At 44.0% G+C, this 19,104-nt stretch overlaps 1 protein-coding gene across 3 annotated transcripts in view; it reads left to right on the forward strand.

Moving 5' to 3' along the window:
- The window catches only part of gripap1 (GRIP1 associated protein 1), a 144,721-nt gene that overhangs the window by 42,322 nt on the left and 83,295 nt on the right, over positions 1 to 19,104 (forward strand). For 2 of the 3 annotated variants that reach the window (XM_084334144.1, XM_084334145.1), the window contains exons 8-10: positions 7,386 to 7,425; positions 12,191 to 12,366; positions 12,549 to 12,596. In XM_084334144.1, the coding sequence (XP_084190270.1) occupies positions 7,386 to 7,425; positions 12,191 to 12,366; positions 12,549 to 12,596 (264 nt within the window). The remainder of the gene's footprint in view (positions 1 to 7,385; positions 7,426 to 12,190; positions 12,367 to 12,548; positions 12,597 to 19,104) is intronic. The other variant, XM_084334146.1, reaches the window with a different exon arrangement.

The following is a 19,104-nucleotide window of genomic DNA, read 5'->3' on the forward strand; positions in this document are numbered from 1 at the left end:
ATTTAACATTTATAGACATACAACACTTAGACAATACTTACAATGACATCCATAACACAACAATATACAAACATGGGTCCCTTGAATATGGCGTCGTTCAGCCGCCCAGACCCCCATAAGAGGCCCCCCCGCTCCCTCCATCCACCCCTAGAAACTGGACTCCCCCACATCCCAGGTCCGTCCCACTCAGCAACACGGGTCCCCTGAATTTAATTGGGCCAGGCTCAGGTGGTACTACCCCCCCCCCCCCCACCTCCCCCCCCCCCCGAGCCAAGCCCGCTACCTCCCATGTCACCAAGCACCCCACCCCACGCACAACAAACCCACAACCTACAAGACCCCACTCTCCCGGGCCAAACTGCGGAAACGATGGTGTGTCCCCCCGACATTCCCCCCCTGAGTTAAGCCCGTAGAACTCCCCCATATCCCAGGCCGATGCGCGCGGAGCCGGGCCCCCAGCGACACGGGTCCCTTGAATTAATTGGGCCAGGCCCAGTAGAGGAGAGGGACCGAGTCCCCCCCCCCACCGAGCCAAGCCCGCTACTTCCCATGTCACAGAGAGCCACGCCCACCGACCCCGCAACACACAGGACCCCACTGGGCAAAGCTCAGCCGCTCTGACCCCCATAAGAGAAACCCCTCCTTCCCTCTTTCCAGAGAAACAGAACACCCCCATATCCTGGTCCACCATGCGCGGAGCCGAGCACCCAGAGCCCCCCCCCGCCCGACCGCCAGGCCCCCGGCCCACGAGAACCCCAAGCCCAGGCCCGCAGAAGGCCTAAGCACCACGCCTCAATGGCCCTGCGACCCCAAGCCCGGTGCCCCCCCGGCCTGGTGACCATACCGGCCAGGCCCTGGCGGCCGAGGGCCCCAGGAACCCCCCCCCCCATACCGATCCCACAACACGCAAGGCCCCCCTCCCCCGGGTCGAACCGCCGGAACGATGGCCCCTCCCCCCGGCATTCCCCCCCACTGAACTCAGCCTGCCCACCTTCCCATGTCACCGATATCACTATATACATTTATGAAAAAAGAAAACTGACAACACAATAAGAAAAAATTTAATGAAGATGAAATAAGCTCTATGGTTAGCACTCTTTCCCCCGTTGGCGGTTTGGAGGGGAATCAGCTCTCCCATTGGTCTAAAATTTATATCACGGTATAATTTGAAGCATAGACGGTAACGGTATATATCACGGTATATTAACTTATCTTTAAATGTCTATATAAATGCTTCTGAAGGGGTAAACACTGGTATGGCAGCTATTACTGTACTATTGTATTACTAGGACATATTTCACATAGTACAGAGGTATTTTAAGAACATTTATTGTGCAAAACTGCAATAGAAAAATACGAAACCTTTTCTCAAGTGTCTGCAGGCAGGTAACGCGTATCTTGGATCCAGTGCTTTGACCATGTCTTTAAAGCCCTTTCGATCGACAGTTTGAAAAGGAACCATGTCCTTACACAAGTAAACAGTGTTTACAGTGTTACTGTAATGCTTTCATGCTTGCTTGAATTTTGGGCAGATAAAAACATACAGCAAGAACTGGACAATACCCACAAAAACTATATTTATGGGCAATTTGGCGAGTTCAGACCTCAACCAAACAAGCATGTTGAGCCTCACGGCTCAGTGGATGATGAAAACTTCGAGATGAAGCCTTGTTACAAGCCCCTGGCTCGCATTAGGCATGGCAATCTTTTTGCCATTGGTTTCTTGTTCGAATGCATTTATTTCTATAGACTGATGTATTTTTCTGCCACGAAAAATGGAGCCTCTAATAATTGCCCAAAACGTAAGCTGTAAAAGATAAGCTAAAACACGTACAAAGCCACTTATTCTGAGATGATAATTCATGTATCTGGATAACCAATGCATGGATTTTGTCGAGGCCGGTAGCGTTATTTCGGGGAAAATGATATCTACACAGTAAATTTCGCTGTTAGTCAGTTTGAGTAAAATGTACTCAATTTGAGTCAAATGTACTCAATTTGAGTCAAATGTGAAATGTACTCAATTTGAGTAAAATTTACTCTGCGAAATTTACTGTGTATAGTCGGGTGTAGTTTTCATCCACGAAAAATGGAGGCTGTAATAATAATTATTGCTCGAGAGTCTATGAATAATAATAATTAGAGCCTTAATTTTCCGTGGATGAAAACTACATCAGACTATAGATATCAATTTCCCCGAAATAACGCTACCGGCCTCGACAAAATCCGTTCATTGGTTATCCAGATACAGATGAATTAGCATATTAGAATAACAACTAACGCTTAAAAGACGCACGCAACATCCAATTTGGTTTTTCTCCAGCGCGACCAGCACGTCTTTCGTTATTGGCATGTCTAATAATGCTTTTATTAGAAAATGTGCGTGCATGGGTACAACGGATCAGTCAACAATGTCGAGCTAAAAAGTGAAGAAGATGAGGCTTCAATATCTTTTCCGTGGTTTGATGCAGTCAGTGGACCGCATAATCGGCCAAAACCAACCAGTGATCCCTCCGTTGTCCACAGTAATGTGGCAGGTTAGCCCATCCAAAGCGCCCGACATTGTGACTAGTTGTGTTCAGCGGGACTATAGTGATCAAGTATATATGCATATTATCTTTTACGTTGTTCGTTATATATCATATGTTTTGTCTAGAGAGAGAGAGGGAGGGAGGGGGCTGCTAGAGTGGAGCTAACGTTAACTTGCTGAGGCTACATCAACATTTAACATTACATAAGGTTTTAGTGCGACGTGGGCATTCCAGTATGGCGAGGATGCAAAGCATGTTAGACGATTGGACCCGTCGCAGAGTTTACATTACACATAGAAACTGCGCGACTCGCAAGAGAAGTTGTCACACAGCCTTCAAATGCAGGGCGGAAGAGCTAGTTTGCTTCTAGAATTGAAGGTCCGCTCTGTTCCGGGTCTATTATGAAATGACAATTGCGCGTTGACACGCCCACTGCGCGAAGCCTCTGTGCCCCTAAATAACTTTTTTCCAGTTCGCACATATCTATTATCTATATCTAATTCTATCTATTTTTAGGGGCAATGTGAGTGAAATAGTTGCACTGTCGGGCCCTGGCTGTGGTTACGTGACGTCATTGCTATTTTAGAGCTGCTCTACCGGTTACAAGGTATAGTCAAAATCCATACCGTAGCGCAAATTCATACCGTATACCGTTTATACCGTCCACCCCTAACTGATCATATGCATTTGAAATTTTTATTGTAGCGTGTATAGGGACGAAATGCCAATCGATTAAGTATAATAATGCATCAGGGCCTATAGATCGCATTCTAGGAATTACCGCAGACCACTCGTACTTATATTTATACTTACTTATATTTATACTTATTATATATTATACTTATATTCACGACGGTATTAAACGACAATGTATGAATGGAAAAATATAACATTCCCACATCCTAGATGGATACCAGATGTGGAATGGGCCATAGTAATGCAGATATAGCTATACTATTTAAATAGTTGTAGCCCTGCAAAGAAGGTGAGCGACTCCATAGGCTTACAGCGGTGGCGTCGGAGCTATAAGATGCTCATATTGCGTGGCGGCTATTGTGTTAATGGCTCTCTACTTTCTACCATCTCCACGTGGTAAATACACAGGTCACAACATGTTTACAGGAAAGTTTTGGAGTTGATGATGGGATGATATTTGGACTAATGTCACAATGGCTTCCTGCAACCCTAATCACCAGCAAATACATTATAATTATATTCATAGGACATATCTCAAACCCAGGAGGTTGTGCGCTGTGGGGTTGGTGGCCAACTCTCGATGCACTCTGTGCGCTGTAGGTGCTACAGGCACTTATATGCACATGTTTTGGGATTGCCCACCAGTGGCTCATTTCTGGAAATCCATGGCAACTAAACTTTCAAACATATGCAGCCTGACAATACCACATACAGCAACAACACTACTACTAAATTATATAACATCACTACCGGCCTTCATACAGCAAAAAATAATCATACTGGCGGGGCTTACAGCAGCCAAGAAATGAATAGCCATGAGGTGGAAGCAACCGGAGAAAATTACAATGATCACTTGGTCACTAACTTTTTTAGATGTCATATATATGGAGATCTCTCTGCCCGGGTGATGGGGATTGGGCAATCCATTATTGAATTATGGGTCTCAGCGGCTGAGAAAGTGAAGGCCATGATGTAGCAGCGAAGCAGAGTCGGGGTGCTGATCCTGGGGGTGGGGGGTCCGGGGGTCCTGGGGTGGGAGTGGGGGAAGAAATGTCTTTTGTGGTGTCTCTGGTAACGCAATTCAATTTTTGTATTCTGTTTTATTAATTTGAGTTTTTTCCATTGTCATTATCGTTGTTATGGTTAGTACTATGTCCTGTGAAGTCCTGTTTATTGTTATTGTTGCTGTGTTGTGTTGTCTTGTTTCATGTGGAAGAAAAGAGAGAAAATTAAAAGAACATTTAAAAAAGAAGGGAAAGTTTTAGAGTTGTAGAGTTGAAGAAGTCCACTATTATCCCTGTACCCAAAAAATCCAAGCCTGCTTGCCTCAACGACTACCGCCTTGTAGCTCTCACCTCCATAGCCATGAAGTGCTTCGAGAAGCTAGTAAAGGGCTACATCTGCTCCTCCCTCCCCATCAACATGGACCCCCTGCAATTTGCATACCGCCCCAACAGGTCCACGGAGGACGCCATATCCCATGTGCTGCACACAGCAGCATCACACCTGGACAAGAGGCAGGGGAACTATGTGAGAATGCTATTCATCGACTACAGCTCGGCATTTAATACCATAGTCCCCTCCATACTCATAGCCAAGCTCAGGGACCTGGGCTTGGGCTATGACCTCTGCCAGTGGGTCTTGGACTTCCTGACTGGCAGACCCCAGGTGGTGAGAGCAGGCAACTGCACCTCCTCATCCATCACCCTCAACATAGGGGCCCCCCAGGGCTGTGTTCTGAGTCCCCTCCTCTACTCCCTGTACACACACGACTGTGTGGCTCAGCGGAGTAGCAATACAATCGTCAAATTTGCTGACGACACAGTGGTGGTGGGCCTGATCTCTGCCAACGACGAGAGGGCCTACCTGGAAGAGGTCAAGGTCCTGGCGGGATGGTGCCAGGAAAACAGCCTCTCCCTGAACGTCAGCAAAACAAAGGAGATGATTGTGGACTTCAGGAGGTCGGGGGTCAAGGACTACAGCCCCCTCAGCATCGACGGGGCACCGGTTGAGAGAGTCAACAGCTTTAAGTACCTCGGAGCCTACATATCCGAGGACTTGACATGGACCACACACATTAACAGTGTTGTGAAGAAGGCACGACAACGCCTCTACTTCCTCAGGCGCCTAAGGAAGTTCCAAGTCAGCCAGAAGATCCTTAAGAACTTCTACTCATGTACAATAGAGAGCATCTTGACCGGCAACATCACCTCCTGGTTTGGGAATAGCACTGCACAAGACCAAAGCAGACTACAAAGAGTGACACGTTCAGCCGAACGCACAATTGGAGGGGGGCTCCCCACCCTCCAGAACATTTACTACAAGCGTTGCAAGGGCAAGGCTAAGAGAATCATTAAAGACTCCAGTCACCCGAACAACTGCCTCTTTGAACTGCTGCGGTCAGGCAAGCGATACAGGAGTCTCAAGGCGAGCACAGAAAGACTCAGAAGAAGCTTCTATCCCCAGGCCATCAGGCTGCTAAACGAACAATGAATGAACACTACACAACAACAACCACCAAACGCACATAGCACACACATCCACACGCACACACTCACTTTAAACAAACACACTGTAGCACCCACTCCACACACTTATAGCACACACCCACTTTAAACAAACACACTGTAGCACCCACTCCCCACACTTTATATTTATGGATGAAGGATTGCACTACAACTCGTACACCTTACTGTAAATTGTACCTAAAATTGTACCTCATCCCATTTCTGCTTTGCACTAGATAGTACTGTACATTAGTACACTGCATAGTATTGTGTATTGTATATTATATGGTAACTCAGAACATTGTACATATGTCTATACCGAACACTGTGACCTCATTTTCTTCTTCTAAATTCATGCTATATTATGTTATTATGTTATTTGATACTATCTTGTCTAGCACAGTCTCTGGAGCGTAACAGTAAGAAGCATTTTGTATGAAAGTATTCTGTACTTCTGTATGACAACTATTAAAGAACTTGAACTTGAACTTGTATTTGGACTGTTGGGAACTAGGCTACACTGGCACACCTACTTCCAGTGAATGACGCTAAGCTAGGCTAACGGTGCGGCTGTTCCCTAAGCCTAATGCATGCACAGAGAAGAAAAGGGTATGTATCTGCTTGTCTAACTCCAGGGTAGATGGCAAATGAGCAAATTTCCCAAAAAGTTGGCGTGTTCCTTTAAGACTCATCTGGCCTTTGACCAGAGCTGAGCCTGCCTCCTAGGTCATTACTTTGAGTCCTTTTATGCCTTATTTTTGTATTCTACTGCACTTTTCTTTCTTTTCTTATTTTGTTTTTATTTCTATTTGAACCCCTGCACTTATTTGTATTTGCACTTTTTGCACTTTTATATTTAGTATATGTATTGTATATGTATTTTTTTATGTATGTTTTTATCTGTGAAGCACTTTGGTACAGTCATAACTGTTGTAAATGTGCTATATAAATAAAATTGATTATGATTATAATTGGCTCTTGACAAGTGTAAACTATGGATTTACACTTGCATTTACACTCGCAGGGAATGTCTGATGCTTTAGCTGAACTGGTTAGTGCGGCTGCCTGTGGATCCTATGGTCACAGGTTAAAATCTCTTGGCTACACAAGTTTTTATTTTATTTTATTCATTTATGCATTTATTTATTTCTGGAGCATTTATTTATCCACTCTGGTTGGATGGTGTATTGTACTTGTGCTGTATAATGACAATACATTTGAATCTAATCTCATTTGCGCTACTTGTTGAGTGGATCAGCATAGTGCCACTGTTGTGTTTACTTCCGCCTGAGTTACGCCCCCTGTTGATGACGGTGGAACGTTGGTTCTGCCTAAATAGGTGTAAACGTGGGCTGGTTCGCCAGAAAGCACCAAGGTTCAGAGGCTCCAGAACGGAGCCGGAGCTTGAACCGGAGTCCTGCCTGTGTGAAAGCGCCCAGTGAGAGTTTATACATAAAAAAAAAAAATTTTAATTTTTAAGTGCTTTTATTGACAGGACAGTTTGGAGATGGGGAGGACATGCAACACATGTGCTGGGCCTGATTCAAACCCAGGACATTGCGATTACGCTACAAGCGTATATACGTGGTGCGCCACCGGGGCGCCCCGATACAGTGAGAGTTTTAACCGTGTAGTTTTGTGTGTTTCCCAGGTTGAAGCTAAACTGGAACAGAGATGTAACCAGCTAGGTGGTGAGTAAACACTGATTAAATGGTTTACTTAATTTTTTTGTTTACTGTTGAACCCTTCAGATCAATAACCAGACTCTGTTTTCAAACGGGCTGTGCAGACCATGTAAACTTGATCGCTATGTCCGTAACTATGACTGTACACACAACACTCAATGTACCAACCTTAGATATAGATATAATAGTGTTTGAAAACATTGTTCCTCTGAAAATGTGGAACTATGGTTCTTCATCTGAGGGACTCAATTCTAGACTGTTATTCTTCTGCCTCAGTCACAATGTGGGGGATATGTCTGTATGCCTGGTAGGGGTGGGACGATACATCGATCCAGATCGATACATCGATGTAATTATCAACAATCGAATCGGATCGATGCGATGTAATAAGATCGATTCATATCGATACTCTTATTTTGAAAATCCTGTGGCGAGTCTCGTATCCGCCCAAGAACAACAGCAGTAGCTCCGTGTGTGTAGATGTTACAGCATAGCATTCTCCCTTTCTGTGTGTGTGTGTGTGCGCGCGTCTTTGGAAAGACCAGATGAGGTCAGAGGAGTTTGATGTTTAAATGTTATTTAAACATAAACAATATAATACATAATAAATGTAGGCCTATACATGATCATGCAACATCAACAAATTGTTGTAGGAACGGTTTGGGAGAGGGAGGTTGTGAGTTTTGAGTTCCAAAAAATGTAGCTTAAAGTTTAAAGCTCAATATATAAAAACGTGGCACTTTACAGTGAACAGGAGGTCTATTTGTATTAAAAACAATAGATTGATTTTCCTTTAAATGTCTGGAAGAGCTCAAAAATACAAATGTCAAATGATATTTTCATTACCTTTTTTTTGTTGATCTAAATGTTACTGATTGTGTTAAATGAGCATATGATATCATCTCATATCGATGGCAGGCACCTGAATCTAATCGTATCGTATTGTATCGTGAGAGACTTTGTGATATCGGCAAATATCGTATCGTTGTCCAAAGAATCGATATCGTATCGTATCATGATGAAACTGGTGATTCCCACCCCTAATGCCTGGCAGTGCGGCTACATGCGTTGGGCTCCCGGTTGGACGTTAAACGGAGGTCCTGGTCGGGTGCTGCACATTGGTGATGGAGGAGGAAATTTACACAAAGATATATTTATATACGTAGATATATTTGTCTGTTACCTTCTACTACGCGCTAATATTGTTAGCATGTTGTTAGTAAGTCTTGCTGACATCAATGGGCTCTGCTAGCAGCCAAACACCCATTCGTTTTAATGAGGAATGCTAAATACTGTATACTGTTCTTAGTTCAATACTACATACTGTATCTGGATTTCGTTTTTGAGTGTCTAAATGTTGGGTAATATATATTTAAAAAAAATTATATTTACATTATTATATTGTGATTATTATATTTAAATCACAATGAGAAAAATCTCAGACTATCCATTTCTGAAGGCGATGCTGTTCCAACATGTCATTAATCGATTTGCGAGTACAGACTCTTCTCCCACAATGTGACCAAAGTGCCTGGTTCAGAAAAACAACAATCTGCAGTTCAACACATCACCGTATCTTAATGTTATCCATGTCTGGAGATGAGTTGTGATGACGTATTGCAAACTGTAACTGTGTCTGTTCAGAATCACTTGTTCCTGTCTCAGTGCTGCTTTATTGCTAGAGGCCTTGCACGGAATGTTTGTGTAGTTCTCTTTCTTCCAACATGGCTGCCTGTAACCGTTGGTACCCACTTTTGAAAGTGGCAAATGCCAAATTTTTGTGCAGTGGTAGAGTAGGTAAACATTGGAAAATCATGATATTACTGTTCCACTGTGAGTTGTTTACAAGATCCAGTGATATATAATATAAAAGATATATTTCTCATAGCAACCGTTTTTTTGCACTTAGCAACGATAATTTCTTCCATCATTGGAAAAATGGGTGTTCTAAACGTTCCATGAAAGGTCTCTATTCGGTTTAGGTCCTGTCCATTTCTCACCAGATCATTGACACCCTTGTAGTGTTTCACCATCTTGTTCTGTCAACAGCAGGCCACCGGCCAGTTCTAAATACCTTGCTGATTTCTAACCTGAATCCTGTCGTTCTGTTGTGAGGAGGACATGTGATAATCCGACATAAAACGTACGAACGTGTTCTTCTGTCTCCAGAGCTCAGCTGGATCGGGAAAAAAAACCTCAGACATAAAACTTAACAACGTGTTCTGTGTCTCCTCCAGAGCTCAGTTGGATCGCACCAAACCCCTAGAGAAACTCCACCGGATGACGTCAGCCAGAGGAGAGCAGACCTCTAGTGAACTACAGACACTGTTTCCTCAACTGTTTCTTCAACCTTCCTCCAGCCTTTAACCTGTTGTACACTTGAAACTAGTTGAGGGAATAGGGCCTAACAAAAATAATGGGTTGGTTCCGGTTGCCGACCGACCCTGCCGATTTAGGTGCGACCCAATTTATTTTATGAGTTTAAAAAAATATATATATATATTTGTTTTTGTTTTTTTTCAATAAAGTTTCATACAAATCTTAGTCAAACCTTTAGTATTATGGATATTAAACATGCTGGCAGAGTACATGCATCCATGTTGTCGTGAACATTTTAATTAAATAAAGAAATTCCCTATCTATAGTCGCCGTGGGAAGAGATCAAATAAAATAATAAAATAATTAATCAAATAAAATATGCCCAGTGTCTGCAGTTCACTAGAGGTCTGCCCTCCTCCGGGTGACGTCATCTGGCAGAGTTTCTCAGGGGGCCGATGTGGCCGAGCTCTCGAGACACGGAACACGTTGGTACGTTTTATGTCTGATTATGACATGTCCTCCTCACAACATAATGGAATAGGATTCAAGGTTAAAATCTGCGAAGTTGCCCTTTAACCTGCTTGCTGGCCTAGACCTCCAGTAGCCACTTGGCTACAACTAACCCTTCCTATCCTCTTATCCAATGCTCTTCTCTGACATCTGCTCACTTCTGTCCTTAAATCATTACCTATAATAGTTCATTCATTAGTCTGTAATCATTATTTTTTATATGTGAGGAGCAGGTTTAGGATGAGTTGAAATGTCTCATCGTCTAATCTGCACCGCAGTGGTTCTCAACCTCTAGCCCTCTTTAAATATTCATACAGGTCATTCCTCTGGTCTGAGACGGTCCAGACATAGTGAACATTAAAGGTGCTATAGATAACATTCAGCCACTAGATGTTGCACTACAGGACCAGCATGTCATTTATCCAATCAGGCGCATTCCACTTGGGGAAATGGAAAGTAGGGAGGGGATACATGCCTGCAACATGTAAACAACATTCATTTTGGAGCTGCAACTTTTTTTTTATGATACATACATTAATCAATACTTTTTTAATGATTACTCTACATAGACATGTTATCTATAGCACCTTTAACAACTCTCTTTCAAACCCAAAATCTGGAGGTGCTAAAACTCCATACTTGTGATGTCATCAGGTATAAAGTCTGGAGATTGCTTTCTGAACACCCAGCCTAGTCCAGTCAGCCTAGGGCCACTAGCTGGCTAGGGATGGACACACACTACAAGTAGGCTTACAATACCTCACAATACCTCACAGACCCTATCAGATAAACATGGTCTTGGATTGTCAGTTAATTCTGTATGGCAGTGGCTTGATATTCTGTATGCACAACACTATCAGCCGTTTACCCAGTCAGCCATTAAAACTACACATCAAACCTTCTACCCAGTCAGCCATTAAACTACACTTCAAACCTTCTACCCAGTCAGCCATTAAAACTACACTACACACCTTCTACCCAGTCAGCCATTAAACTACACTACACACCTTCTACCCAGTCAGCCATTAAACTACACTACACACCTTCTACCCAGTCAGACATTAAAACTACACTACACACCTTCTACCCAGTCAGCCATTAAACTACACTTCAAATATTCTACCCAGTCAGCCATTACAACTACACTACAAGCGCCAAACCTTCACAAAAAGGTATCACATATCACATCACTAAAAATTATAAAATATCACATCACCAAAGGTTATAAAATATCACATCAACTCTTTGGACTCAGTGCTACATTTACTCAAATCCAAATTTTTGGTCAAATGCTGCAGTAGCTGACTGGCTAATGCTCTGATCTTACGTTCCTGTGTCTGATAAAGACAATGTCTCACACCTTTTGGAGGGCCAAGGGCCTCACAGCCCCCACCACTCCTCAATAGCCAACAAGAGGCTTGGGCCCTCCCTCCTCTCCCTCAGTATGGTCCTGGTGATAGAAGCACACTTCTGTCAGCTAGACTTTTTGATCTCTTTACTTGTCATGTATACATCTATATTGATCATGAAGATCTGCGCCTAATTGATTGATCCTGATCCATGGCACTAGCTCATGTTAGATGTATGAATTTGGGTAAATTTTGGTTAGCGTCAACATGAGATGGTGTTCAGTATGAAAAACAGATTTAGCTAGCTACTGGAACACCCGGGACATTCAAAACATGTGATAATGTTATTTCATTGATAACTTTGGGGATTTAAATCGCAACTTGGAAAAGTTTCCCACAAAATGTTGAACCGTGAGTCACGTGACAGGAAGTAGCGACTGTTAGGGTTGTGCATTGAGCCGACCGGGCCTAAATCTGACTGTATTCTCCAAAGATCAGAAAACCTGGTGCTTGGAAGCAACCGTCACCAGTAAACCACCAGTAAAGCCTTGTAGTGTGTGTCTGGCCTAACGGAATGCTCCTGCTGTGTGCAGCGCCCCCTTTAGGCCTATCAGAGAAGAGCGTAGAGAAGAGTATAGCTAAGCAGGCTGTAGGCTGGTCGGCCGCTCTCTGTCCAATAACTCACTGCTTTGGACCAGAGCTGGAAATGGCCCTGAACACGGAACAGGAGGAGAAGAGGCTTCTGAGAGAGCAGATACACAACCTGGAGGTAAGAACATCATACATACCTCCTAACGTACATTCCCAGACCTGTCAAGTCAAGTGTTCCTTTATTAATCCCCCCAAAATAGTTAGGATGGTTAAATGAGGACTTATTCCTGGTATATGTAAATGAACTTGGCAAAAGACTTTCTGTAACTGTGTTGTAACCTGTGTTGTGTCTCTCTCTAGTCTTCCAAACAGACAGAAATCACCAAGCTTCAGGAAGAGATGGCTAAGGTAAGTAACAGTACAACGTACTCACATCACATACTGTACATCTAATCATCATTATTCACATAAGCACCATTTGCACCATTGGAACTTTAATTGCCAGGAACTACATTTCACTGAACTTTATTTTCCTTCAGCCCACTGTTCTCTGCATCTGCACCGTGATGTAAAGACCCGTGAGGATTAGGGATGGGAGTGAGTAATCGATTAATCGATTACTCGCAGCTATGAGAAAAATCATTCTTAAATTATTAACCCTTTATCTGCCAGGGATTATTCTGATCTTAATCCACTGTCTGCCAGTACTGTAAGTCTATGGAGATGTTCCCCTTCTTTGCAGGGCTATAACTTTTTAAATTGTATTGCTAAATTGACATGACTATGGCCCATTCAACGTCAAGTATCTATCGTTTAGGATGTAGCAACGTTCTACTTTTTCATTCACATATTCATACTAAAATACGGTCTAAAGTATAAATATGTTTTTATCGTTTTCTGCAGCATTCTGCAGAACGCGAGTTATAGCTATAAATACATATATTACATCATCAAATGTAGTTTGATACCGATTGACGTCAGATTAAAATTTTCAATTGTACAAGGTCCTACACGTCATGCCTCATCATCTGCTGGTGACCGGAGGGGGGGGGGGGGGGGGGGGTTTATAAGTCCGTGGCCAACGTTAAATCATTCATGTAGTATGGGCGATACATAGATCACAGCAGTTTATATGGATCATAATATTCAAACACGCTGAAACTTACCGCAGCTTCCTCTGACCGTTGGGTGGTCAGCGTGGAGCAGAAAGTTCGCGATTATGGGATGTTGATATATGCGATCCATGTCAAGGTTGTATAATAATATATACGTCCAAATCATGTTGTTTATCGAGTTATTGGCAACGGATCGCTATCCAGTGTGTCGAGCTCGAGTCCCGCGAGCGATAGCGAGTGGCCGGACCGAATATGGATGAGCACCACTTCCTACCGCTCATTTCCTGTTTGGGCGATCCGCCAATCGGCCACCAGATGGCGCTCTTGAACCGTTCGAGAGTTGAGAGGAGATCAACAGGAGATCTCAAGTCTCCGTGGGTGAAATATGATTGCCATCACAGATTTTTGAAATATTGATCTCAAAGACGCCTTACGGCGTCATTGGCAGATTACGCATGGCGAGCAATGACGTGGTAACACGTTCTTGGCGAGAAAAGGGTTAATAATTATTATGAAGAAAAAATAAAAATAAATTCTTTTACATTTGTTTCACATGTATGTGTACGATTATAACTGTTGGTTTCCTTAAATATATACGTGAATGAACAAAATTAAGTAAAAAAATAAAAAGATATATTCAAAAATATTATTATTTTTTTTATTTACGAGTAATACACAATCACTCGAGTATAGCATGCGATCAATCTATCTGGATTTTTCTTAAAAATGCCCATCCCTAGTGAGGATTAGTCCGTATTAGTTTGTTGACGTGAAACAAATTCTCTAGGCATTCCAGTGTCTCATTAGAACACGGACGGACAATTTTCTCTGATCAGATCTTCATAATCATGGTTAACACTTTCACTGCCACTCACGAGATATCTCGGGTTTCCGATAGTTATGTTGAAAGCTACTCACGAGATTTCTCGGATTTCTTTTAATTTTTTTTTTTTAGCGATCTGAAATCATATTGCATCACGCGAGCCTACCCTAGTATACCCGAGCGCCGCCGGTGATCAGATGTGGAAAAAAGCGCCCCCTATCATCTCCCAGATGACATAAGGGATTTTGGAATGGACTCAATGAAAATGCATGGGGGAAAAAATCCTGTACTCCACATTTTCCAGTCCACTGATGCAGCCGGGGTTATCACAGATCACAGTTCATTCTGGAGCCTCTGAGACCCGCGGAATCATGTACTGCACTGTACACACGTTGGATCCATACACTTATCGATTTTTTCGAATGGTGATCAGGAATTGGAATATACCAGTTGGATACCATCTGATGTCAGGTAAGGAATCTATGTTATCAGTGTTAGGATAATCAGACTAATTTTGATGAAGATATAAGCTGTTTTGTGAAATGGGCCCTTTCGGTTTCACTGTAAAAGTCCAAGAGGAAATGAACACAACGATTATCCGTGCGCGGCTCGAATGTGCTTGCGTGCACGTATAATATTGATCATCTAGCGTTTATTTGAAAACGATTCATAAATAGGCCGACAAATATCAAGGTTCTGGAATATTCCAGTAAAAGACGATTATCATAGAATGGTCTAGAATGAACAGTTTTTTACCTCAAAACGGGTGCTTTTCAAAATGCTCTCAAACGGAAATGAAGCGATAAAAAACCAATCTGCCTTGACAGCACTGACTGGAAAAGGATTCTTTGATAAGGGACGGGCAGATTAGACACATAGCCATAATTTAAAACATAGATTAGGCGATATTAAGCGTAACATTGGCGCCGATGGTGGCATTGAAGCGCTAACTCTGGCGCCACCTCGTGGCACTCAAAGTGTTAAAAACAACGTTAGTGCGGTCAGGTGGTGTAGCGGAGATTGCGCTCGTCACCAACGCAGGAGATGCTGGGTTCGAGCCCAGCTCTCGGCGTTGCTACCAGCTTGGCTGGTCGTTCATACTAATACAATTGGCAGTATTAGGGGGTGGGAAGCTGGTGGGTGGGAATCTGGCATTGTGGACAGCGACGCCTACAGGTCAGGTCTCGGCGCTTGCTCAACAGGGGCAGGACTTGGTGGAGATAGCGTGCCCTCCCACGCGTTACACTTCACCAATGAGAGACACATTGGACCCGTTGCCCGCGCTGGTCTGTGTCTATAATGAAATGACAATTGCTCGTCATTGGAATTCTGATTATTTTCGAACTGGGCGGGTCTTAGGTACTGAAATGTGGCACCGATTGATCTAACGCAGGGGTCTCAAACTCAATTTACCTGGGGGCCGCTGGAGGTAGAGTCTGGGTGAGGCTGGGCCGCATCAAATATTCCACAGAAAAAGGGTTTCAAGTATTCAAAAAAAAAGTACAACTGATCCAATCTTCTCAATCTTTAGCAATAACATTTCAGAACATGAACAGTTCTTCAGAACATGAACGGTTCTTCAGGCTTCTCAGTGGTGTCAGTGGACTCATCCACAGCTATGGAAATGCACTGTGCATTTTTTTTATTCTATCACAAAGCTGTTTAATCAAATCACCAGCCAGTATTTCAGTTATTCTGGTTGCTGTGCGATCTGAGGGGGATTTGCTTTTGTTTGCCTTCAAACATGGTCTCCATCACTTCAGTCATACATTATTTTCAAATAGCTACCGTTGCTTGCCCTATAGTCACATAATTGGTTTGGTGCTGGGACCAGGGGAGTAGCTGGGGGGAAGGTTAGGATTATTCCAAGGGCTCGCCTGTTTGAGCCCAGCGCTCCACATTGCTTTCAGTTTAGCTGGTCGTTCATACTAATACACATTGGCCGTATTAGGGGGTGGGAAACTGATGGGTGGGGATCGGGCGTTGTGGACAGCGACTCCTACAGGTCGGTTGGTGCGCCTGCGCAGTAGAATCAGGAAGTGTCGGGGGCAGCGTGAGTCTCCCACGCGTTACTCCTCGCCATTGAGAGATCGAGCTGCGCAGGTGAAAAGATGCGACTGCTGTTACCTCAAGTACCGGAGGGGACTTGTGATATGTATGACTTAGTCCACATTGCAGCCGGCTTGTGGGAGGCAAGAAACAGCGTTCGTGACAGGGGAGGGTTGAATTGGATGATACGAAATTGGGATGGGAGAAAATATAGAAAAATGGGAGAAAAAGTGGATAAAAAAAAGGATTATTCCAAGGGCCCAGCACAGGGAATAATAGGGGGGGGGGGGCAGAGAACACTATTATTATCTTTTTATTAATATGGTTTTATTATTATCCTAAAGTAAGTTAATGTAGATGACTCAAAAGTATAATTGCCTGTATTATAAAAAAAATGGTAAAAACCATATTATGCGTTTTCATCAATAAATAAATGCCCCAAATTTTTGTATAGATTGGGGGCCCCACATTTTTTAATAGATTCGGGGCCCACAAATTGATTCTTTCATGGGGCCCAGAATCTCCAGCTACGCCCCTGGCTGGGACTCAGGATGAACGCATATTTTTCCGTCCATTCACCTTTGAATTGCAGTCGACTTTTCTTTTACTGACCATCTTTGAAAATGCCATTTTTCTGCTGGCTGCCTGCTGGCGAAAATAGGCTAATAGCTACATTTATCTCCACAGAGATAAAACTGGGAGCGAGTTTACTGTAGATGCGCCGTCAACTCTGCTCCGACTTGAACTGAAAGAGAGAGACGCCATGCAGTCCGTGAAGACCCGCCCTACTCCCCTACTCTGCCTCTGATTCGCAGACTGTGGGTGAGGGGGGAAAACGCTGACGGGACGCGTATGTGATTGGACCAGACTCGTACACAGACAGACAGTGGCAGTGCAGCCGGACATGCAGAGCACTGCTCGCAGAGGAGAGAGATAGCGAGGATGCATTTGCTTCCACTTTACTTTATCACTCCGGAATCACGTTTCAACCAAGTCACTAACATAACGTTGTAGTCTTGTAGGCGCTATGGTAGCCTACAAGTGATAAAATAAATAAAACTTCCAACTCTCGCGCAACGACTCGGCAAACAGTTGCGCGCGGGCCGCATTAACACTAAACTTTGATGTCCAGTAGGGGGCCGCAAAATATCATCCCGCGGGCCGCAATTGGCCCGCGGGCCGCGAGTTTGAGACCCCTGATCTAACGTGAATCGATACTATGTAGTACCGACGTAATTTGGTCGGTACCCTTAAAAGTACAGAGTTCGGTACCCAACCCTACTTGTCAGTTCAGGGCCGTTTACAACCGGACGTTGTCACTTGTTCGAACGGCTTGTCAAATGACACTCACTGGATATTTTGTCTGTTTTTTTTTAATCCACTTTTTCTCCTTATTTTCAATTTTTCTCCCATCCCAATTTCGAGTTTCCAATTCTCCCCTCCCCTGTCTTGAACGTTGCTCGACTATGCCCCCCACTGGTCGGTTGTAGGGAGGATAGAAGCCTTGCATCACGTGTCCCCTCCGGTACACGAGGATGCAGCCTGTCACATCTTTTCACCTGCCAGCGCGGACTCAGTGGCAAGGTGTAAAGCATGCGAGGCTCACACTACCCCCGCTACTTCCTGTCTCTGCTGTGCAGGCGTCCCCCAACCGACCTGTAGGAGTCCCTGTCCACAACGTCCAAATCCCCACCCATCGACTTCCACCCTCTAACTCTGCCAATTGAGTTAGTATGACGGCTGGCCCAAGCCGGAGGCAATGCTGACACCCGGATTCGAGACCGGAGTCTCTTGCATTGGTGACGAACGCAATCTCCGCTGCGCCACCCAGCCGCCTCGGATATTTAGTCTTGTAACTCGAGACTCAAAGCACGCAATAGGTCGAGAGTGGTGTCGGATCGAACGGTGGGAAGTTTAACTTTCCAACAATGTATTGAATGATCAGGAGAAACGCAGCCCGGAGACGAGAGCAGAGTGCTGCGACGTGCGCGACTGCCCATATGAGGGCCACCGAACGTTAAAAGTTTAGCGTTCTGCTGTGATAACTTTTTCCTCTAACAGAATAATCACCTCTTTTGTCTTTATCAGCTCTTTGTTGTATGTTTTTACAGTGTGAGTTAACCTCTTAAGTATCGGATGGCCCGACGGCGGGCCGTCACACACTCGCATGCACTCGCGGTACTTTGCACTCGGCTCCGGGCTGCATTTTTTGCCGATCATCCAATACACTGTTCGAAAAAGTTGCATTTGACGCCTTTCGATCGCCACCACACTCAACCAATAGACCTATCTCAAACCCTGCCCTCTTTTCTTGATCCTCCAATCACAATTGTCGCTTAGTTTGTCCGAGGTAAGCGACAGTTGTGATTGGAGGATCAAGAAAAGAGGGCAGGGTTTGAGATAGGTCCATTGTGTGCTTCGGGTCTTGAGTTATAAGACGAAATATCTGGCGAGTGTAATTTGACAGGCCTCTCCATCAAGTGACCACATCCGACTGTATATGGTCCCGAACTGACCAGTCACCGCTGATGGCGAAAATTATTGACCACCGTTGTAGCCAAGGAGTGTCTGCTCCGAAAGAAATCCCAGATGGGTGGGTGAGAGTGGGGGAAGTGGACGGCCATTTTGGATAATCACGCAGAATTTTTACCGCTACACACATTACAAAAACCTTTGTCAAACACTTATTTTCCGTGGGAAATTTGGCCCTGTACTACATAAGACTTCAGGCTATGGAACCGTTATGTTTTCCAGCTCCTACCTCTCAGCTGGAACTTAAAAACAGGCATCTGGCAACCACTAAACAGAAATATGAGTACACACAACTTTTTCTTCAGTGTGTTCAAACCTCTGTTACTCTATTTCATTAGCACTCAAAGTGATTTTTATTTATTGTTAGCAACTTCAGAATGTTACATTTCAAAAGAGA

This window comes from Notolepis coatsorum, assembly GCF_963971535.1.
Source record: "Notolepis coatsorum genome assembly, chromosome: 17".
Lineage (NCBI taxonomy): Eukaryota > Metazoa > Chordata > Actinopteri > Aulopiformes > Paralepididae > Notolepis > Notolepis coatsorum.